This window comes from Ursus maritimus, unplaced genomic scaffold, assembly GCF_017311325.1.
Source record: "Ursus maritimus isolate PB19 unplaced genomic scaffold, ASM1731132v1 scaffold_14, whole genome shotgun sequence".
Classification (NCBI taxonomy): domain Eukaryota; kingdom Metazoa; phylum Chordata; class Mammalia; order Carnivora; family Ursidae; genus Ursus; species Ursus maritimus.
The window spans coordinates 53,437,816-53,459,469 of record NW_024423786.1 but is presented as its reverse complement, the minus strand read 5'-3'; the positions used below and the strand labels follow the sequence as shown (position 1 = coordinate 53,459,469).

General features: G+C 62.5%; 3 protein-coding genes across 5 annotated transcripts in view; 1 reads left to right on the top strand and 2 right to left on the bottom strand.

The window, feature by feature from the left end:
* Positions 1-4,182, top strand: part of CATSPERD (cation channel sperm associated auxiliary subunit delta) — a 47,863-nt gene extending 43,681 nt beyond the window's left edge. The window contains exons 21-22 of the mRNA XM_008711273.2: positions 1,760-1,917; positions 3,080-4,182. Coding sequence (XP_008709495.1) covers positions 1,760-1,917; positions 3,080-3,317 — 396 coding nt within the window. The 3' untranslated portion in view covers positions 3,318-4,182. The remainder of the gene's footprint in view (positions 1-1,759; positions 1,918-3,079) is intronic.
* Positions 4,183-5,094: 912 nt separating this feature from the next.
* Positions 5,095-7,381, bottom strand: PRR22 (proline rich 22). 2 transcript variants are annotated; one of them, XM_040629510.1, is made up of 3 exons: positions 6,816-7,381; positions 6,650-6,712; positions 5,095-6,301 (listed from the first exon to the last, which is right to left on the bottom strand). In XM_040629510.1, exons 1-3 carry the CDS (start codon positions 6,921-6,923, stop codon positions 5,111-5,113), a joined length of 1,362 nt encoding a protein of 453 aa, XP_040485444.1. In that variant the 5' UTR covers positions 6,924-7,381; the 3' UTR covers positions 5,095-5,110. The 2 variants fall into 2 exon arrangements, with proteins under 2 accessions (XP_040485444.1, XP_040485446.1); XM_040629512.1 differs by having other exon boundaries at positions 5,095-6,255.
* A 134-nt stretch (positions 7,382-7,515) lies between these two features.
* Positions 7,516-12,373, bottom strand: DUS3L (dihydrouridine synthase 3 like). 2 transcript variants are annotated; one of them, XM_040629508.1, is made up of 13 exons: positions 12,206-12,372; positions 11,263-11,536; positions 10,502-11,014; positions 10,137-10,178; positions 9,863-10,015; positions 9,460-9,576; positions 9,194-9,259; positions 9,012-9,122; positions 8,668-8,764; positions 8,441-8,516; positions 7,963-8,151; positions 7,750-7,878; positions 7,516-7,663 (listed from the first exon to the last, which is right to left on the bottom strand). In XM_040629508.1, exons 1-13 carry the CDS (start codon positions 12,301-12,303, stop codon positions 7,591-7,593), a joined length of 1,938 nt encoding a protein of 645 aa, XP_040485442.1. In that variant the 5' UTR covers positions 12,304-12,372; the 3' UTR covers positions 7,516-7,590. The 2 variants fall into 2 exon arrangements, with proteins under 2 accessions (XP_040485442.1, XP_040485443.1); XM_040629509.1 differs by lacking the exon at positions 10,137-10,178 and having other exon boundaries at positions 12,206-12,373.
* Between the last annotated feature and the right edge of the window lie 9,281 nt (positions 12,374-21,654).

Genomic DNA, 21,654 nt, shown 5'->3' with positions numbered 1-21,654 from the left:
CACCTCCTGATAGGAAGAGCTGTGTCTACGCAGGGGAGGAGGCATAGAGAGCAGCTGCCTCTTAAGGTCACGTAACCGCGCTGCACGGGGTCGGTGCTCCCAGGTGCCTCAGCCGCTGTCCCACTGAGGGGCGCGGGCCATTTCCAGTCTCACTTCCATCCACCCGCATGCGTCCCTTGTCCTGTGGAGCTGCCTGCAGGCAGGGAAGGGCTGGCTGGGTTATAGGCTACACACACGTGCAATCTGGGCAGATGCCACGAAGGTCCCCTCCGTGGGCTGTTGCCACAAGCCTCCCACCACGCACCTGCCTCCACGGCACACCAGCAGGTGTACCATCCCAGCACGAACTTGTCCATATCTGTGCACCTGCCTCCCGCTGGGGGCCGGGTTCCGTGTCTTTTCCTGTTTGAGGGCCACCTTCGCTTCTTTGTCCTGTGGTTCGTGTTCACAGCCTGTGCCCCTGTTCCTACTGGGATTTCAGATGCTCCTTGCTTTTCAAGAGCTCTTTATAGAGCTGAGAGATTAACCAACCCTTTGTTGCAGTACAGTTTGTAAATGCCTCCCTCGGATTGTCTTTGATGTCTTTGGGGTTTTTGCTGATGCCCTGCAAAAGGAGCCCTTCATTTTTTTATATTGCTGGGCTCACCATCATTTTGACTTTCTTGCTTTTCCATTTTCTTCTGTTTACAAGGCCAGCCCCTCTCCCTTCTGGGTCCACCAGCAAATAAGGCAGAAGAGCAAAGTATTGGGCTCAGGGAGACAGCATGATGTGCTGGTTAAAGGCCAGCAGTTGAGTTCTAGGATATTCCCCCTTTGTGTGAAATCCTGGGATCTGGAGACGGGGCAGAGAAGCTGCTGCCACCACCTGACCACTTCCTGACGCCACGACCGTATTCGGTGGCCGCGCCAGCAAGAAGCCCCAGGAAGCTGGCTCTGTCTCCTCTCGACCTTCAGATTTCCTGGGTGTATCAGTTAACTAGGGCTCCCATAACAAAACCACCCCACGCCGGGCAGCTTCAACGCCAGGGACAGATCCTTTCCTGGTTCTAGAGGCCCGACGTCTGAGATCGAGGTGTTGGCAAGGTTGGCTTCTTCTGAGAGTGAGCGAGAATCTGTTCCAGGCTCTCCCGGCCTCTGGTGGTTTGCTGGTCATCGCTGGCATTCTTTGGCTTGTAGACCTACACCCCACTTTCTGCTTCTGTCTATACGCGATGTTCTCCCTGGGCACGTCTGTGTCAAATTTCCCCTTTTTATAAGGACACGAGACCTATTGGATCAAGGCACCCTAACGACCTCATTTTAGCTGGGTCACCTGAAAAAAACCCGATCTCTGAATAAGGTCACATTTTGAGGCCCTGGGGATTAGGACTCCAGCCTATGACGGGCTGTGGGTTCGGGGGGACGCCTCGGCCCATAACACCAAGAGTACTTGAAACTGTCAGCGTCTGCTTCACACCCAGACTCAGGGCTGTGAGGGATTCTGGCGAGCAGAGCGGCTAAGCCTGCAGTCCCTGCAGCATTGGAAGGCCCGGACACCGGAGGGCAGGATAAAGGCTGAACAGCCACCCACAGTGTCCCGCGCGAAGGTCACGAGCCACCTGCCCACCAGGCACTTGGCCCTGGGCTCACCCCCCCTCCCATGGGTGTTTGGTGAGAAGTGTTGCAGGTTGGGCCCTGCATGCAGTGGGGGTGCATTTGTGGGCCTGGCACGGCCCAGCCCAGCCCCTGGAGCCAGTGGACATGCCTCTGTCCTCCCCAGAACTACGTGAGCTGCCACGACCCCGACAACGATGCCCCCTTGAGATGGCCAAATGTCCCGTATCAGATCTTGGGAGGTCCGACGGCAAACAAGGTCATTTTTGACCAAAGGAATGGAATCTACGTCTTCTACGTCTCTATCGTGGATCCATACTACAGGTGAGCCGGGGTGGATCGCCCTGTGCCAGGCTTCTTGGGGGATGGCTGGCTCTCCTGGGGCAGGTCACACACACGCAAGGGACCCACTTTTCTCCCTCCCCTTGGCGGGTCCTGCATAAGCGTCAATTTTCCCAGCAGCCCAGACTCTCCCTGGGAAGAGTGATAGTTTAAGTTCTAGCTGACATTTGTTCACTCACTAAATGAGTCCTCATTCCAAGCCCGTGCTGGATGCTGGGGAAACAGCAATGGCCCGCAGCTGCATCCCTCTCAAGCCCCATCTCATTGGTGGTGGGCATGAGCAACTCTTAAATCTCCAGGGATCTTGCAAGCCAATTGTCTTTCCCTTGGTAGCCTGAAATCAGCCACGGCGGGAGAATTTACACCATGGGATTCGGCACACCCTACAAATTCAGCCTTTCCCCTTAGAGCTGGTAGTTGAATATTTACCACCCACATGTGCAAAGAGGCTTCTAGGTGTGCTGGCCTAGATTACCAACATCTCCCACTGTGGGGGTGCGTATGGGACAATAACCTTCCCCCCCATCATCCATCCCCCACAGTCCACCCCCAAAGCACATGGAGACCCTACCTTCCCTTGAGACCCCACACTCTGACCTAGTGGGGCCCACTCTGGGATGGCCATGGGTGGAAGGCACGGGGTAGCATATCCAGAGGAGAGAGAGGACTATCTTTGGCCCCGGCAGCTCCTCTCTCCGCACCGTGCTTCCAGTGAGTTCTTCTATACCCTGGGTCCCCTCTCTTGGGATGCCCTTCCCTCCCGGCTTGCTACATCCTGCTGCTCCCTGCCTGCCTCATGGATGCCTGTGTCCCATCATGCCCACCCTCTGCTTCCACTTGGCAATGGGATGGGTGGTTTGTCTCTCTAGACCGAGCCTGGGCATGGAGTCAGGAAGACACCTTGTCCCCAGAGGAGGGGGTACCACAGGGAATCTTGAGGGGGGGGGGACAGGGCTGTTGCCAGCAGACAGAGGACAGCAGACTCAGACTGGAGAAGAGTTGAAATGGACAGAACTGGAACCCGGCGTCCCAACTCACCACCGGGGCCCAGCGCTCCTATCTGTGGGTTTTAATACATCTACTGGGCTGAAGGGCAGGGCCCCAGGGACAGCAGCCCATGGCCTCTCTCCAACTGCCCCTGCAGCTACTGTCACTTGCACACCACCTTCAGCGTCTACGTGTACGGGGCCTTCCCCCTGTCCATCATCCCGGCGGCGGTCACCATCATCCCGCTCATGGTGGCCATGCTGCTGTCCGTGTGGTTGGCCTACGCCATCCCCAAGCTGCTGCACACCGAGAAGGGCCTCAGGTTCAAGGGCTTCTGGATTCATCTGTGCAGGAGGTGCCGGAAGGCTTGTGCGTGTTTCCGAGGCAGGTCCTGAGCGCGCCGGGGGAGCCCAGAGTGGTCTCAGAGCGTTCTATAAACCAGCCGGCGGCTGTGCGTGTGCAGCGTGTTCCGAGCGTGTTCTGTCCCCCTGCCCCCGCCTCCGCCGCCTCCCGCAGGCCACAGCTCCTCTGCACCGGGACCGGGGCAGCCCGGATCCTCGACGGGTCGTGGCTGAAATGAGGGAGCTGAGCACCCAGCGGAGTGCGAGGCGATCCTCTGAAAGGCCTAGCACACAGCCCCCTGTCCCGCTGGAGAAATGGGGGGTCTGTGCAAGGCAGTGACCAGTTGAGGTTCCATTTCTGGGGTATAAACCCTCACGTGTGTACAAACACGTACGCGCATGTCCTGCTACATACACGGAGAAACGTTGGGAAGCGTGGGTTTCATGTGCACACGTAGAAACGTGGATGCGTGCACACGCGCACAGGGCTGTTTCGTGGTGTGTGTATACACGCATGTGCGTACGTGCCTCGTGCACACACACCCAGACCTGTGTGTTTACTAGGACACGAACGTTGTGTACGCGTACACACATTGACAGACGTGCATACCTGTGCACACACATATAGCTAACACGTATACACGTGCACACGTGTCTACACACGTGTGCATGTGCACATGTGTGCACGCATATACCACGTCCACGGCTATGCGTATTCTCCCTAGCCATCCAGTGGGGGTCCCTCCCCACACACCACCTCTCTCTAACTCCAGGTGGCATGGGCTGGCCATCTCATCCGAAGGGAGAACTTGGGTGGTCCCGTGAGTTTCCTGATTCTTAGGTTAAAAAAATTATATTCCACGGTCCGCTTCATGGTCCAGTCCCATCTCAGTCTAGTGGTGGAAAGCCGTGACCCGCAGACCGCGCAGGGAGCCGTGACCCCGCCCTCCCTGCGAGCGTGTCCCCAGCCACCCTCCCCGTTAGGCTGACAGCTAACATTCATGTTGACCTTCAAGGAAACCAAGCCCATTCTCCGACGTCCTTCGCCAGGGCCTTCCCTTCACCAAGCGCACTTGGCTTTAGTCTCAAAAATACCCCCAACGTGGCTGTGGGGAGAGGCGGCTCAGCAGGCAGCGGAGGGCAGTGGGCTCCAGGCTTCTCCATCCAGGCACAGAACAGGGCCGGGCAGGGGCAGGGGTGGACTCTGCCTCCGTCTCTCCCCGCAGCTCTGGAATGAGCGTGCAGGGAGGCAAGCCCGGCAGGCTCCTGGCGCGGTGCCTGGCAGATGGGAGGTGCCGGGGTTCCGGCTACAGAATCTGCCTCCCCACACCCAGCCACCCCCGGGGCTACCCCAGCACAGCGTGACCATGAATGCCCTGGAAACCTGGCCCAGGGTCTGGGGCAGGACGGCCCCTTCCTCCTCTGCAGGGGGAGAGAGGCAGGTTGGGATGGGGGCGGTGGGGAGGGTAGGCCTCATCTCCAGGCCATTTTCTGCCCCTCTCTGGGCAACCCTTGCCCCACCAAACACCTGGGCAAAAGATCCCTACAGTGCAGTCTGGACAGTGTCTCCCCACCTTCCAGAAGCCCCCCGTCTCTACTGGCTGACTCCAATTTTCCGGGGCTTGGAGAGAAGGGATTTCGAATTCCCCGTGACCGGAGGGCTCCCTGGCTCAGCTCTGGAAGCCCAGCACCCAGGAAGTGCTGAGGGCCTGCCGGGCCTTCCCATGTGACCCCGGGCCGGCTGCGATGGGCGGAGGAGGGGACCGTACTCCACGTCCAGCCTCAGCCTGCTGTCCCCAGGCCCCGATGCCACCAAGCTGATAGCCAGCTGAGAGGTCAAATCCATTTTAATGGGGGGTGGCTCCCAGGTCCTGCCTGGGCCCCGAGGGGGCGGAGCTGGCCGGGCCTGCAGCCTGCTTGCCCTTGCCTCCCTGCCTCCCCTTCTTGGCGGACGAGGTGCCAGCCTTCCTCTTGCTGGGAAGCTCAGGTCGCACCGTGGGGGCCACAGTGTTGGCGGCTGGGGGCCCTGGGCGGGGCGGTGGATCCTCCTCCAGGGCCTTGAAGTTGAAAAAGTAGTCCACGTGGGACACGGTGTCCAGGATCTCTGGCACGCTGTAGTCAAAGGACAGCAGTTCGTCCGGCAGGTGCAGCGAGCGGATGTCGCTGGACGAGTCGTCCCCGCCGCCCCCGCTGTCCGGCAGGGCTGGCCCAGGGGCCTTGCACGGGGACCCCTCGGGCTCAGCATTGCCCGGCAAGCAGTCGAAGAGCTTCATGGCATCTTCCAGAAGCACCTTCTCAGGCAGCACGAAGGCCCTGGCTGCCTCGGGGGTTCTGGCCTCGTCCGCCCCCAGTGGGGCTGCCTCTGCCTCAGCCACCTTGGGCTCCCCAGGGCCTGGCGGGTACAGCAGGGCTGGCCCGGCCCCCCCACCCTGCAGCTCCTTGGACGGGAAGGCCAGGGGCTCGCCGGGCCCGTGGAACTGACTGAGGCGGCCCTTGAGGTGGCCATAGGCGCCTGGGGGCAGCGAGGCCTCAGTGGGGAGCGTGATGAGCAGGGGAGGTAGTTTGTTCTCCTTGGGGACAGGCGGCGGTGGCGGAGGGGGCGGCGGCAGGGCTGGCCCCAAGCTCTCCTTGAGCAGGGGTGGAGGCAGCTCCATGTAGGCGGGGGGTCCCCCATCCCCCACAAAGCCCAGAGCCTCTGGCCCAGACCCCTCGGGCGGGAAGTAGGGCAGGAGGTACTGCGGGCCCCCGGGCAGCGGCTGGTAGTGCGGGTACGGTGGGGGCGCAGGGGCGGGCACCGGGGCCTTGAGGTACTGCTGGGGCTCTAGGAGGTAGGTGCCTGGCGAGGCAGGGCCCCCAGCTGGACCCCTGGGGGGTCCCCCCCCGCCCACCGCCGTCAGCTTGTACAGGGACGACTGGCCGAAGTCGGTGGTGGCCCACTCAATTCGGTAGATGCGGGGGTCAAAGAAGCACCCGCAGGGCGCCATCTGGAAACCTGCAGGCCAGGGAGGGGCAGCCCTGAGAGCAGCTCTGGGACCCGCCTGGGGGAAGGAGTACAGGGTGGAGGGGGTGAGGGGCACGGCCCAAACCTTGGGGACCCATCTGTGGGAAAGGCGATAGAGACCTGGCTTGGGGGTCCATCTGAGTCATGGGGAGACAGATCCTGACTTTGAGGACCCATTTGAGAGCCAGGGGCCTGGGGCATCATTCTGGGGACCTGTCTGGGGAATGGGGGGCACAGGCTTTGCCCTTAAAGGCCTACTTGAGGAACCAGAGACATAGGCCTTAGCTTTTGAGGGCCACCTGGGGCCAGGGGCATGGGCAAGATAGGCCCCGACCCCTCCAACCCACCCCTGGGTCCTCATCAAGGGTCGGGGGGAGGCTGGTACCTGCCGGAGGGGCTGGAAACACCTCTTTCTCCGGGTTTGGGGGCTGATACAGGTTGGAGGAACCTGTGGACAAAAGGAGGTGGCTGGGTGGGGCCCTGAGCCCTGGTCCCCCACCTCGTCGGGCACCCCGACTCCCGCCTCACACCCGATACCCTCTGACTCATACCCACAGCAGGAAGAGGCTCTGCGCAGGCAGGAGCGGGCTGGCTGCCTGGCCCCTCGGTGCCATCCAGGCCCCGGGGGCTGAAGCCTTCTGGGGGAGCTGTAGGCGCATAGAAGGGTTTGGGGTGCTGCATGGGGAGGCAGGGGGCCCGGCCTGGGCAGGCCAGGAGGGCAGCAGGTGGGAGCACAGGTGGCCCACCCGGAGAACAGGCTCAGAGTTCTGCCGAGTTCTGTTTGCCTGGTTACTCCGGGCGGCGGGTTCCAGGCTGCGGCCCGCCCACTGGTCAGGATTCCGGGTATCGGGGAGGTGGGGGGGTGGGCAGAGGGCAGATGGAGAAACCAAGGCAGCCAGAGACAGGCCCCACAAAGGGCGGGGCAGACCCTGGACTCAGTCTGCTGCCTTCCACCTTTGCCAGCCATGCTCTGGGCAACTCTAGGGCTCTTTCCTCCAGGCAGCCTGCCTTGATCCACACCCACGTAGGTCAAGGCCTCTGCCTCGCAGGCTCTAGTGGTTTCTTTGTGGGTAAGGCGTCTCTGGGCAGCCATAGTGCCAGCACAGGGCTGGGCCCATGCGAGTGGCTGGGAGACCCTTATCAATGAGAATGGAGAAGTAACAGCTGGGGACAGGGTCAGCCCAGCGTCAAGACAAAGCTCCCCAGAACGGGACAGGGAAGCCTCGGGGTCACAGAAAGTCTTGGGTTTTTAAAAGAATAAAATTTATTGTCTTCTCATGCAGCAGGAGGCCCTGCTGGGCCCTCGCACGCCCCCCCACCCCACGGCTACTTGTACGCGTTGGCCTTGTGCTTTGGCAGAAAGACGAAGTCAGGCGGCACGGGTCCCAGCAGCATCTCACTGCGAAGAGGGCACAGGGGGAGGTCAGGCCTGCGGCCCATGGGCCCCTCAGACTTCCACAGCCCCGCACCGGGGGTTCCCGGCACCTGATCCGGATCCAGTCAGCGGCCCTCTGGCTGGCCATGAGTGTCTCCAGGTAGTCGCGGCCCACGTAGTAGGGCGGCCGCTCATTGATCCTCTGTGGGAGCCGCTCCAGCAGGCCCACAGGCACGTACCTGCGGGCGGCAGTGGGTGCGGGGTCAGGCCGGGCTGTCCCCACACATGGCCCCCACCCACGCCTGGCCGGCCCCAGCACCCACCTGCACAGGAAGGACAGCCACTCGAGGAGAAAACGGCGGGTCTTCTCCACGCCCTGCGTGTCCGAGCCCCAGTGCTCCAGGCCGTAATGTGTGAAGTCCTGCAGGATGGCCAGGCGCTCGGATGACGAGATGTCCCAGTGCCGCTGCTCCTTGATCTCCGTGAACAGCCACGGCTTCAGCAGGGCGCCCCTGCAGAGGGCGGGGAGGGGGCTCGGCGGCCTGGCGGCTGCAGCCCTGAACCCCACCTCCCCACCAGGCTCGGCCGACCTTCAAAGCCCGAGAGTTCCACCCACAAGTGCAGAGATGTCCGCACAGATGTCCGGTCCACCCCTTCTCCCCAGCCGTCTCGGCCCCCTCTCTCTGCCCCCTGTCCCGGCAAAGCCACCTGCTGGGGACACTGAGCAGGGCAGGGGGCAGGGAAGCGGGGGGGCGGCTCCAGCGGGCTCTTTGCAACACCCCAGGCACAGGGCACACTTACCGGGCGACCATCACCCCAGCGACACCTGTCTGCATGGCACGGTTGGCATCCTCGTACGACAAGATGTCCCCGTTTCCTGAGGGACAGAGGCTGGGGTGTCAGCGGGCCATGGGCAGGCGGGAGCTCTAGGGGAGTTCCTGCCAGCCCAGTGACACCCACGGGGGCAGGCGTGTGGCCTCTGAGAGCGGGGCTGGCGGGAGGTCCGGGCTGAGCGGCAGGGGACCCACCGAACAGGGGCATGGGGCTGGCTGCCGTCACACACTGCGCGATGTACTCCCAGTCGGCCAGCTTGGTGTAGCGCTGCTCCCGGGAGCGGCCGTGGAGCTGGAGGAGAAGCCACACGCGGGGAGGGAGAGACGGGCCGGGAGGCGGAGGATCAGACAGAGAGAGAGAGACCCAGAAAGATCAAGAGAGACAGGCTGAGAGAGAGAGACAGAGAGACAAAGAGACAGATGGAGACCGAGACGGAGGGAGAGCCAGAGAGCAGGAGGGAGAAGCAGGAAGAGAGACCGTTAGGAAGGTCTGCCAAGTGCTCCCGAGGCCCCCACACCCTCTGTGCCCCGAGACCCACCGTGACCAGGGCTGCACCCCAGTCCCGCAGCTCGGGGAGCAGGCGGTGTGCCAGATTCATGCGCTCCTGGACGCCCGTGCGGATCTTCACCGTCAGCGGCACGTCCAGCACCTGTGGCGACGGCGGCGGTCAGCAGGAGCGGGGCCAGGCCGGGGAGGAGGTGGGGGCGTCCGAGGGCGTACCTGGTTCATGCCGCGGACGATCTGCTGGAACTTGGCTGCGCGGTTCATGAGGGCACAGCCCCCGCCCTGCGAGAAACGGGAGGCGGGAGCGAGGAAGGGCGGGACCCAAGCTAGGCCACACACCCTTCTCTGCCTTCGCCATCCAAACGGGGAAACCAAGGCACAGTAGCCCCCGCGGGTTCCCAGAGACCCAGGTGGGAGCAAGACCAGGGCCCGGGCTCCTGCCCCACCCACACCGTGGAGGTCCAGGGCCACGAGGCCGCTACCTTCTTGTATACGAGGTCGATGGGGCAGCCGACGTTGATGTCCACGAAATCCACCTCGATGGTACGGTTGAGCAGCTCGGCGCACTTGGTCATGGTGTCAGGGAAGGCGCCCTCGAGCTGTGGCCGGGGGCAGAGCAGGGAGTGAGGGGCTGGTCCAGGCTGTCCCTGCCACTATGGGGATCGAGCCAGCGGTCTTGTCTCCCCAAAGTGGCCCTGCGCCAAGGCCACCGGCCCTTAAAGGGGCATTGGGTCAGCCCTCGGGCCCATGGCTGAGGCAAGAGGGGTGTGGGAGTGATGGAATCAGGCCTGGGGTCAGGGAGATCCGACCCTGAACCTGCCCCAAAGCCAGGCAGCCAAGAGCCCCTCCTCCCTTCCCGCCTCCCTCCCTCCAGGCGGCACCAACCTGGACGCCAAAGACATCCTCGCACGGGTGGCGTCTGAGCAGTGCCCATTCAGACGTCTGGCCCTGCAGCAGATTGGTGCACACGGCCATCTCCCCGCACGTCACGTCGGCCCCAAAGCGTTTACAGATCCGCCGGAAGGGCAGGTTCCCACACTGGGAGCAACAGGGGACGCAGGCACACGTGAGGGGCAGCAGGCAGGGACCCCGGATGCCTATCACAGCCCCATGACCCAGCAGGCAGGGGCAGACCCCGGGCACGGCCGGGCTGACCTACCGTGGTGAGGGGGGCCAGGTACAGCTTGCCGCTGATGTCCAGCTGCGGGGAAGTAAAACCCAGGGGAGCTTGCCAGGCCTCCGGGGTTTCCCTTCTCCCCGCCCCACCCGCCATCCACCTCTGGGCCTCTGTGCAAGCCAGCGGATCCCTGTGCGAAGACTGTTCTGTTCCTGTGTTCCCCTCCGCGGCAGAGCTTCCGCCCAGCCGTCAAAACTGCAGGCCTGATGCCCCGTCTTCTTCCAGGAAGCCTTTCCCTCCCTCCCTTCCTCCACCCCGGCCCAGGCTCTATGGGGCTGCGGGTGTGCGTCCAGTTCTTTCTGCTCCCACGCTACCAGCGCCCTCAGCAAGAAGCCCCGACCACATACCCTTCTCTTCTCACAAGGCCGCAGCCTGACCACGTCCTCGTCCGTCAGGGGCCCGCAGGTCCGCACCGAGCTGCTGGCAAGGGCACCAGCGCCTGGCTCCGGGAGGGCCTGCTGGGCGTCACCGCTGTCCTGCAAGGGGGCACCTTTGGCTCCCGACACCTCGGGGACAGTGGCCTCAGGGGAGGGGCCTGGCACGTGGCCCTTGCTTAGCTGGCGTAGGGCCTGCTCAGCGCGCTCGAAGCGGACCTTGCGCTTTCGCAGTTGCTGCTGCAGGGCCTTGTCCAGGCCGTTGCGGACCAGCGGGGCCTGGACCCGCTCTTCTTGCACCAGGTTCTGGCCTTCGGGTCCCAGATGGGCCCCAGCGAAGCGGCAGGTCACACCATAGGGGCACCGGCCAAAGGTCTCGAAAAGCACACAGCGGGGGCCCAGGTCCGATGGCTTGGTCTCCAGATAGAGGCCCACGTCATGCAGGAAGCGGCAGCGGTCGCCGAAGAAACACTTTGCAGCTGATTCCTGCAGGGGAACCAAGAGGCCATGAGGGAGGATGGGGAACGTCGGGACAGCCAGGCAGTCTGGGTGTGAGCCTCTAACCTCCCCCCGCCTCCTGCTGTCCTGGGGCAAGTCAGGAACCCATCAAGCCTAGGTTTCTTCGAGAAGATGGGGACAATAACACTCACGTCACAACTTCCTGAGGATCGAATGGGGAGCAGGGAGGCTCAGACTGAAGGTCTCTAGGACTCTCAAACAACAATTACACTCACCTGGACCAGGGAGGGGCAGAGCCTATTCTTGTCATAGTGGGTGGGTTTCATGTGGGGCCGGCCCTTGTTCTGGCCCCGGGCTCTCTTCTGAACCTGCCGCCGCTCCCCGGGTTCAGCCGCCTCCCCTGGCTGCCCATCTTCCAATCGGATGCGCTTGGCCTCAGGTTCAGCCAGGTCATTGCCACTGCGGTCTCCTGCCTCGATTTCCTGGCTGGGCTTCTCCTGCCCTTTGGCTTCCAGGAATTCGTGGAACTGCTCCTTGGTAGTCAGGTATCTGCCACCAGAGAGGCAGTGGGAAAAGGGCTTATGGAGGGTCTCCCTTCTCCAGCTCAGATGCAATGGACGCTGGGGAAAGGGACTGAGAACACCTGTCCCTGCTTAAATGCCTCTGCAGATGAGGAGTGCACGACTTAGAACCGGCCAGCTGCCAGTGAGGGCGCACCTCAAGGCCACAGGCAGAACTAGTTTTGTCCCTGGGTCCCACTGCCCAGAGTACTGAGCCAAACTACAAACAGGCATGAACATCCCCAGCCACATTTGGCTATAGAAAACTACATGTCCCCGCATGCCTTGCAATGGGGCCACAGTCGCCACATTCCCCAGCATGCCCCACGGCCCTCCCTTCAGACAAGTCCCTGCCTGTAGCTGAGGCTGGCTGCAGGTGCGCAAGTGCTACTCCCGCCGTACGCCGGGACTACAGTCCCCAGCATGCACTGCGGCCCCAGCCTCCAACTCTGCCCACCCCTGCAAGCACCGTGGTGTCCTTCGCACACGTGACAGCCCCCAACGTGCGCTGTCTACTCCGACCCTGCGGGTGCAGGAATGGCCCACACTGAAGAGCCTACGAGCTTCCCGCCTGGGCTGCTGCCCCGTCACCCGGCATGCACCGCCTGTAGGTGCCGGGAAGGCCACGTGAAGGACTCCCCCTGCCCCAGAGACTCACTGAGGTTTAATGGGCGCCACCCCCCGTTCCGGCGCACCGGCTCCTGAATCGCCACCGCCACCACTCTCTGCTGGGGCCTCCGCCGCTCCCTCCGCCATCGGCCCCCCTCACGCCGGCTTTAGAGTGCAGCGGGAAGGCCTTCCGGGTCGCGAGAGTGTCTTCCCGGTCGTGTTGGGGAAATGCGCATGCCCGGGGCGCTCCAAGTGACGCCATTGTACGCGGGTCGACGTAAGGGGCGGAGCCTGAGTGGGGGTGGAGCCTCGGGTCCGGCTTAGGGTAATACAGCTGAGCTGTTTGCGGGTCCCGGAAATCTTCAGTGGCTCTCCCGACCGGCCGCGGTAGACGCAGGAGGGTATTCGAAAAACTTTAAAACGGGGGCTTTAAAAAAACTCAAACTCCACGATTTTTATGCGAGGCATTATCGACAGATAATTATTGAGTGCCTGCGTGCCAGAGGCTGTCCTGGGTGCCCGATATGAGCAGTGACTACGACAGGCGAATCCCTGCCCTGAGAGCTCGCGGAGGGGCCGAGGGGATGGTGGGCGGGGAGCGGGCTGGCTTCCACCGCTGGCCTCGGCTGCCCTCTGTAGGACAATCTGGGGATAAAACGGTGGGATTGCGGCGTCCAGTCCTGGCGAGACTCTTTGCCCAGCTGTGCCTGCCCACCTCCAGGGACGGGAGCTCACTCCTCCCTCCTAAGATGCCCGTCCCATTGCCCTCTGAGGTTCCACCAGGAGTCTCCCCCCACCGTCCCACAAGCACTGCAGGCCACTCCGGGGAGGCGGTTGGATAGATGGGGAAACTGAGGCCCACAGAAGGCTGTCTGAACATAGCCTCCCTCTCTGGGACTCCACGGGCTCCCTGGCTCTGCCTTGCGATGGCCTGCCTTTCTATGTAAAGCAATCAAGGAGGGCCTCCTGTGAGCGGGGAGGGGGGGAGGGAGCTGTGGACTGGCCATTGACAACAATATTAATATTAATAATATTAATTGCTTATTATAATGGTGTAGTGTTAATCGTTTACCAGTAACTAAACAATATTGAGCACTTATTTTGTCCAAGCCCTTTTCTTGCTTTAACGCACTTACTCTACTCTCTGACTTCGTGCAGAGGGAACAGGCATTCATCCCAAATCCACCTGAATCTATGGGTCCCAGAGCTCCCTGGCCCAGGGACTGCCCCACCGTCCTGAGACAGAGACCAGGGTGTCAGCCTCCCCTCCTGCCTCTCCCCCCCCACACACACAGCCTTTGAGTTCCTGTATCCTGCCCACTTGCCCTCCAGAATCTGTCTTTAGTCCATCCCCTCTCCCACCACTCCCCCCGCCCACTTCCGGGCCTCAATCTTCCATCCTGCTCCCAGCCACAAATATGACCAGGGCTTTCCCCTGCTCCCAGTCCTTCCAGGTCTCCCTACTGCCCCAGCCCTGTACCACGGCCCCCAAGTTCCTACAGAACCCAGCCCCTGCTACCTTCCCCAGTTTCATTCCTCATCACTGCCTCACTCCCTAAACTCAAGCACCAAGTTCATTTCAGACTTCCCATGAACCAGTTGAACCTCTCAGCCTTTGCATGTGCTGTTCCCTCTTGCAAGAAGTCTTTTCCCTGCTCCCAATCACCTTGTTCATTCCGCTCACCCTCTAGTTCTCTCCTCTTCCCTCTCCTCCTCCTTGTCTTCCTCCTCTCCCCCCCCCCCACTTCTCCTCCAGAAGCCTCTCTAACTGCCCCCTGCTAGGGATACTGCCCCCTCAGTCTCTGCAGCCATCTGAGCATCCGGGAATCATCGCCCTCATCACCCTGGTGCTACCTGGCCACGTGCCATCTTCCCCACTGTCCTCTGAGCTCAGAGAGGGTGGAAATTGGTCCACCTCAGTCACTCTGTGTCCCCAGCACCCAGCACCAGGCCCGGCTCACAGGACGTGCCCAATGAACACTTGCTGAGTGAGTGCATCTTACCGTGGCTGGGGAGACTGAGGCACAGAGGGGCCAGGACCTGTGCTGGGGGGTCCTGCCTTCACTGAGGCTGTGGCAGGGGCATAAGAACGTCCCAGGTGTCACCCTGGAGAATGTGGGGACATTCAGGAAGATGCCCCACCCACCCTGAACCAGGCCTGAGTCGTCCTCTGAATGCCTTATCTTGACTGATCGGGAGACGCAGGAAGGAGACAGGTGGCACAGGGGACCAATGGGGATATTGAGGCACTCGGGGGGGGGAGGCAGGGCCTGGAGAATGTGCTGTGTGTACTCTCTCTCCCGTCTGTCCTGTTGGTCTCCCCCTCCCTCTCTCCCTCTGCTTCTCCCTACACCTCTCTCTCTGAGTCCCTCTTCTCTGTCCCCCTGCTCCCTCCCTGTGCCTCTGTCTCTCCCTGCCCTCTCTCTGTCCCTCTCAGCTGGGCCGGATGGGGTGGCAGCAGTGGGCAGGTGCGGCCCGGGCTCAGTGCCCGTTTCTGCTGGGGCCACCCCGGATTTGTGGCTGCGCCTCCTTTATCTGGGGCTGCAGCTGCCCCTTATCTTCTGGCTTCAGGACACGAGACAGGGATTAGGGCAGCCCAGGCCAAGGACGTGAGACAGCAGGGTTGAGCGGACGGGTGGCAAGAGCCAGGGTGCTGGGGGGGGCTGCTGCAGGGCACCCACAAGCCTTGGCAGCTGGGGCTGCTGTGTGTGTGTGTGTGTGTGTGTGTGTGTGTGTGACAGTTTGTACACATTTATGGCTTTTGCATGTGTGGCGGTATATACGCAGCTGTAGCTGGGGAGTGTGTGTGACTTGGGGGCTCTGTGTATATAATTGTGTTTCTGAGTGTGAGTGTTTGTGTCTGTGTTTATTGTATGTGTGTGTGTGACAGTGTGTACACATTTGTGGCTTTCGTGTGTGAGTGTGTGGCTGTGCTTTGTGAGGCCCGCCCTGCCCCACAGGTGCCCACACAACCCCCGGCCCAGCCCCCACCCAGCTGCCTGCCCCGCTGCCCTGGCTCCCCCGGGCTGGCCTGATGGCTTTCCCACCTTGCTGACCTGGGGCCGCCAGGGACAGGGCCCCTGACCTGTGGCCTGTGGCTGCAAATGGCCCTATGGGGACGGCCGCCAGCCCTGCTTTTCCCATCCTCCCTCGCCTGGAACCAGCTAGCTCCTTCCTGCCGCCCACGGGCCTCAAGGGCCCCATCCCGGCTGAGGCCACCAGCTCTTCCTGGCCCCCAGGGCCCTCGCGCTGACCCTGGGCTGTGTCCCCTGTTGAGGCTGAGGCTTCTCTCCACTCAGCATTGTCCAGCTTGGGGCCAGGATGACCGTCAAATTAAGAACCCTGAAGCCTAGTTCAGGGGAGCTTCTTGGCTGGCAATTGGCAGGCCGGAGCTGTCCCAGTGACCCCTGGCAAGCCCTTTCACTTCTCCACGGGAGAACGACACTACGAATCCCTGAGGATCTGCACTGGGCACAGAACGAATATGGGAGCAATTTCACCGATGAGCCAACTGAGGCCCAGCCATCTCCGTGACCAGCTGGGGTGGGGCAGTGCCGAGTGTATGGACCTACTCCGGCTGGGGGTGGCGGGAGGGACAGAGGACACAGAGGGCTCCAGGCCGCCTCTACCCCTGCAGTGCTGGTTCTTGGGGGTCCTGAGCTACAGCCCTGGGCCCGCAGGGCCTGGACCAGCTCCTGGTGCTAAGATGGAAACTTCTCCACCAGCCAAGTCCATGTCTTGGCCAGCAGCCGCTGGCCTCCCAGAACTTTGCCTGGGCCTCCACTAGTGAACAGAGCACTCCCCTTGGGAGCAGTGACTGTGCAGGAAGGGCAGGGGGCCAGCCTCGGGGGTCAGGGGTGGAGGAGTGGCCAGGGCAGTGGCTGAATGTTCTGGAATCATCCAGCCCCAGGTTTGAGCTTCTTCCCTACCCTATGACCTTGGGCCAGCGTCTTGACCTCTCTGATCCCCAGGTTTCACAACTGCCAAGTGAGCACAGAGCAATGAGGGGGCGGGGGCATTGCCTGGAGCTACCTGGGGCGGGGGGGACATCCGAGGAGGCAGTGAGCGAGCGGAACTAATTCCCAGGCAAACACCATGGAGGGCTGGCAGGTGACAGGGCCTGAGCTCTGGGTGCACCTGCGCTCTCACACCCCTGCCTTCACCTTGACCCTGGGGCCAGCAGGCTCACATCAGCCACAGGAGCCACGTGCCCCCAGATGCCCCCTACTCCACAGTGAGCCTCAGTTTCTCTGTGCATATTTGCGCGCTGGGGAGACCACAGCCCCACGCAACCCATGGCTACTCTAGAAGCAGGGGAGCTTCAAGGCTCTGTTCCACCCACTCCCGCCCCACAGCAGCCACAGTCTGGGAGAAGGAAGGTTTAAAAATAAAGCATTGTAAATACCCGTGTTTCCTGCAAATAGAACCAGCCTCTGAATCCCCGTGGCCTCCCAGGCGGCTGGGCCCAGACAGCTTCTTTGAGGGGGGCGGGGGCCAGAGGGAGGGCGTGTCTGTGTGCGCCCCAGTTCCCAGCTGCTGTGTGAGTCAGCCAGTGTGACAGGGTGTCTGTCACCGTCTGTCCAGGGGGTGACAAAGTGCGTGGGTTGGTGACAGAGAGTGTCCGGAGATGCTGGGCTGTGTGAGGTGACACACCAGTGCGTGAGGGTGTCGGGACAGAGTGAATGTGACGTGTCTCCTGTGACCACGTGGGGCCCCAAGCAGAGCAGGGTTTCTGAGGGCCCGAGTGTGATGGGGTTTCCAACCATGGTGGAAGGTGGGCATGTGTCCTGGCGTCCCACCTCCCGCCTCCTGTCTCGCCCCACCACAGCCTCACCCTGGCGCCCCTGCCCACCCCAGAGGAAGAACCGAGTCTTTCAAGTTGCTGTTGCCAGGGCAACCATTTTACGAGCGTCCACATGGTGGGCACATGTGTGTGTCCTCCGCCCCATGTGTCTGCACGCCCCCACCCCCATGGCCCCAGCCCCGGTGGGGAGGGGGATGCCGGCAGTGTGGGGTGAGCAGGAGGTGGCCGAGGGGCAGCCAGCGACAGTTTAACGGTAGCTGGGTGCGTGGGGGTGGGCTCCTGGCTGGCCTGCGTGTGCGCAGGGGCCTATGCCTCCCGGACTGGCCTCACACGTGTGTGCGCTCGTGTGCACGCTTGACGGTGTCTCTGAGCTCCTTCGCTTGTGTGGCTGTGGGTGCGGACGGCGTCCTCGGTGGTGTGTCCTTCTCGAGTTACTGTGCGAAACGTCCACGTGAGGGCTGTGTGTGTGCACACCGCCGGGATGTGAGTTGTCTCCATGTGGCCGTCTGTACCAGCAGTGGGTGTGCAGTGGGTCACACGGTGTGTGTATTAACGTGTCGTTAGGTAACATGGGGGTGTGTAACGATCCGCCGAGTGTTCACGAATGTGCACAAACAACCAAGGGGCCAATGTGAGGGCCGGTGCGCTACTGTGTGAATACCCCCTGTGTCTGTGTCTCTACTGGGCAGTGTGTGTGTGTGTGTGTGTTAGGGGTAGTGTGAGCTTTGTGTCCATGTGCATACGTGTGTCTGGCTGGAAGCGAAGTAAGGACGCCTGTGTGTGTGTCCATGCATGCCCTTGGGCAAGGACGTGGGTGGTTGTGACGGCTCTGTGTGTCTTAGGGATGGTGCCGTTCTCATAAAGAGTGTCCCAGTGTGTGTGAGAACAAGAACAGCACCAGGTGTGACCCCGCCTGGATCACAGATTTGGGGGTCTGTGTGTGAATGGCCACAGGGACCAAACCCTTCGAGTGTGTATCACTGGGAGGGAGCACATGGTGATACCAATAATGGCAGACACTTGGGCATCGCTCAGCACGAGCCAGGGATGGTTACTTCTATTTACTTACTCAATTTCTACTACAACCCTATTAGAATCTACTCATAATACCCCGTGTTACAGATGGGGAAACTGAGGCACAATCAAGAAATGTTGGCCCAAGGCCGCACGGAGCTGTTACCCCTAACACACACACACACCTGTCCTTCCCATCCCGGACCAGGACCCGGCAGCTCCGACTCCGCCACTACTCTGACACCTGCTCATTCTTACGCCCCCACCAGACCCACAAGCTCACAACCTGGCGTACTTCCTTCCCGCTGGCTGTGCGCAGACCCCGACGTGCCCCACCCGCATGAGCCCAAGTACAGGAGGTGCGACTGCCTGAGTGTCTCCTACCACTGCGTACACTGCGTAGTGGTGCAAGTTGTACCAGCCCCTTGGGGGTGTGTGTGTGTGCGTGTGCGTGTGCGTGTGCGTGTGTTGAGGGCGGGGAGGTTCGACAGTGGTCCTAGGAAGGTCTAATAGCCATACGAATCGCAGGGCTCCTGGGATCAGAGGAATGCAGGCAGCCTGGGCCACAGTAAGGCCCCAAGAAATCAGGCGGCAGGAGAGAGAAACCGGAGCACCCGGCCCCAGGAACGCAGGCGGCGGTGGGGACCGCGCGGGGAAAAAACTCGATGCGGGGGCCGAGGGCGGGGTTGTAGGGAGGGTGTTTTTCGGTAACTAGGCCGCGGGGGGCGGGGCCACGGAGGTTCCAGCCTCTCCCACTCCACCCACCCCTGGAGTCAGCTGCGGCCGCCAGGGGGCGCTTTAGGAACGCGGAGCCGTCGGGGAGGGGGCGCGGTGGGTTCGGGCGCGCAGGAGGGAAGGGGCAAACGCCGGGTCTTGGTTATCCAGAGAAAGCCGTGGAGAGCCAGGAGTGGGAATGGGATCCCCCGCAGGGCTCTGAGGCCAGACTGGGGAGAACTGCCACTTGATGAGGGGCTCTGTGGGCAGCGGGTATCATCAGTCTCAGGGTATCACTTACTGTCTTAGAAAGAAACTTTGGGTCTCAGTTCTCTAGAATGGCTCTGTTACGGGGGGCTTCTTAAGCTTTCTGGAAAGAGGACCTAGGGCAGGACTAGGAGGACCCCACAATCTTCAGTGGGGTAGGAGGAGACTGTGGCCGCTGTGACCGCCGTCTAGGGTAGTGCTGTAACTCCTAATTCCCCGGAGGGGAATCTGGGAGGGGCTTCTCGGGGCCCCAGGCGTATGGAAGATGCGCGGTCCGGGTCTCTGGAGTAGGGGTGGGAAACAGCTAATTGGGGGGGTCCCTGCTCTGGGGGTTCCCTTGAGGGGCTTCCTTGATGAGGGTACTTCTTGGGGCCCTGCCTTCCGAAAGGGGACCAAGCAGGACCCGGGAGTCTGGCAGTAAAACCAGATTCTCAACAGAGCTTGGGGCGCTGAAGGCCGCGGATACTGGCGTCGGGGGCGCTGTGCCTCTTATCCCAGAAGGGGGCCCTTGGGGAGGGGAGGTCTTGGGGCCCTGGCTTTCCTAAAGGGGCGCCGCTGTGGTCTCCGGGAGCGCTGTGGCCCCTGCACCCCAGCCACCTGCGCTCCTCCCGCCCCCCTCCTTGGGCGGGGGCGGCTCCAGTCCCGGGAAACCCGAGCCACCGCCCCTGGCCCCGCCCCCGGCCCCGCCCCCCGCCCGGAGCCGGCCAAGCCGTCCGCGGCGGGAGCGGCGGAGGCGGCGGGAGAGCGCGCCGTGGAGCCGCTCCGAAAGCCCGGGCCCCTCGCGCCGCAGCCCCGGAGCCCAGCGCCGCGCGCCCAGGCCGCCCGCGCCGTCCGTGCGCCCCCGCGCCCCGCGCCTTCAGAGCCGCCGGCCGTCCAGGGCACCCCCAGCCCCAGCCCCAGCCCGGCCGGGATGGCCGCAGCCCGCGGCTGATCGAGCCCGGGGGGGCCCCATGGGCCGGCCCGCGCCGCGTCCCCCCCGCGGCCGCCCTCCGGCCCGGGCCCCCGGGCGCCACGGGCACCCAGGCGCCCGGATGGCGATCTGGGGGGGCAGGGGCTGCGGAGCCGGCGCCGGCGGCAGGCGCGGCCACCACTGACGTATGTCAGGCACCGACAGGCCAAAGCAAGGGCAGGCGGAGGACCCGCAGGGGACCGGCTGGGGGGAGGACCGGGCCCGTGGACTGGAGGTTTGGGGAGCTTACAGGGCTCGCCGATTGGTGACCGGGCCATCCTGCGCAGCCGGTCCTGGCAGTGTGAAGGTGGTGTCTAGAGGCGACAGGTCGCGCACTTGGCAGGGCAAGGTGGGCAAGGGCGATCTTCGGCGCCTCTCCAAGCCAGGATCTGGCCCAGGTCCTTGTCCGACGGGACCGGCGCGCCTCTGCCTCCTTGGACCCTCAAGTGTGCGCCTGAACAGGGGTGGAAGCGGGGGCAGCCGGAATCCACTCCCTAGCCTCTAGGAGGGCTAGACCCAGACACCCGGGCTGCCTTGTGGTGTACGAGGGCCTGTGGGGGGCATTCGGATCCTCAGACCCCAGCCGGGGAGCTGCCGTCGCGGCCCAGCTGCGCGCAGAAGTAAACATCTGTCAGTGGCGCGTTCCAGCCGCCGCCGCCGCCGGGGACACGGTGTCCTCCGGTAAGGGCCCAGCTCTCTCGGCTCCGGGAGCCGCCTGTTCAGCCACAAGAGGGCGCGAAACCCTTTTTGGGGGGAGGGTAGTCCCTTAAGGGCAAAGAGTGGATTTGAAGGAGAGGGGGCTGCGGCTTCCTTGCTTTTTAAAAAGGGCATCTCTCGCTCAGGGTAGTCTTAGAATTCTCCCAGAAGGTGCGGTGTGTGGGTTAGCAGTCATTAGGCGGGGAAGATGCAGACAGCGGGCAGATTTGGGGTGGGACTGGAGGGAGAAATGGCCACTCCCAGGGGTTGGTGGCACCACTACCCCTTCCCCCAAGAAGCAACAGTGTACGTTGTGGTGTCACTGGCTGGGCTCGGGGCCTGTGGTTACCTGCAAGTCTGGGACCCCAGCCCAGATCTGGGGCGCAGGGCCAGGGTCCTGGGAGGGGGGTTGCTGGAGGCCAGCCCCCTGACTTTCCTCTCTCCTGCCTGCCTGCCCTGCCGTCTCTCTGCTCAATCCTTCTCTGTGTGTTCCATGACACTCTTTGTCTGGCTTCAAGTGCCCCAGGCTGAGGAAGCCCCGATGGGGTGTGACTGGTCTAGGCGGATGTCAGTGGAGGGAAGACTCCCAGTTTTGCCAGTTTCCCCCCACCGCCAGCCCCTTGCCTTGGGGCCCTTTGGACACCCCTTCCCATTCCCTTCATCCAAGGACTCCTGAGGTTCAGGGTTCCGGAGCCACCCCTGGGCCAGAGACCTCTTCTAGTGGCAATCAGCAAAGAGCTAGTTCCTGGGGTACAGGGAAGAAAACAAAACATCCGCCCCCCCCCCCAGGTGGCAGGGCACAGTGGCTGAAATTCCACCATCAGTGCTTGTTCCTCAGGTTTCAGACCAGTTTTCAGGATACAAGCAGAGGACATAGCTTTCAAGAGTCTGGGGCAGGAGAAGGAACGAGTTTGCAGCCAGGCACAAGGACACAATCAAGAGATTGTTCCCATAAATGTTTGCTGGATGGTGATGGTGTGGCTGACTGTTGGTGTCCGGGGTCATGGGCCTTGTCCTTCAGGAAAGACAGACTTAGACCGAGGGTGGAGCCCAG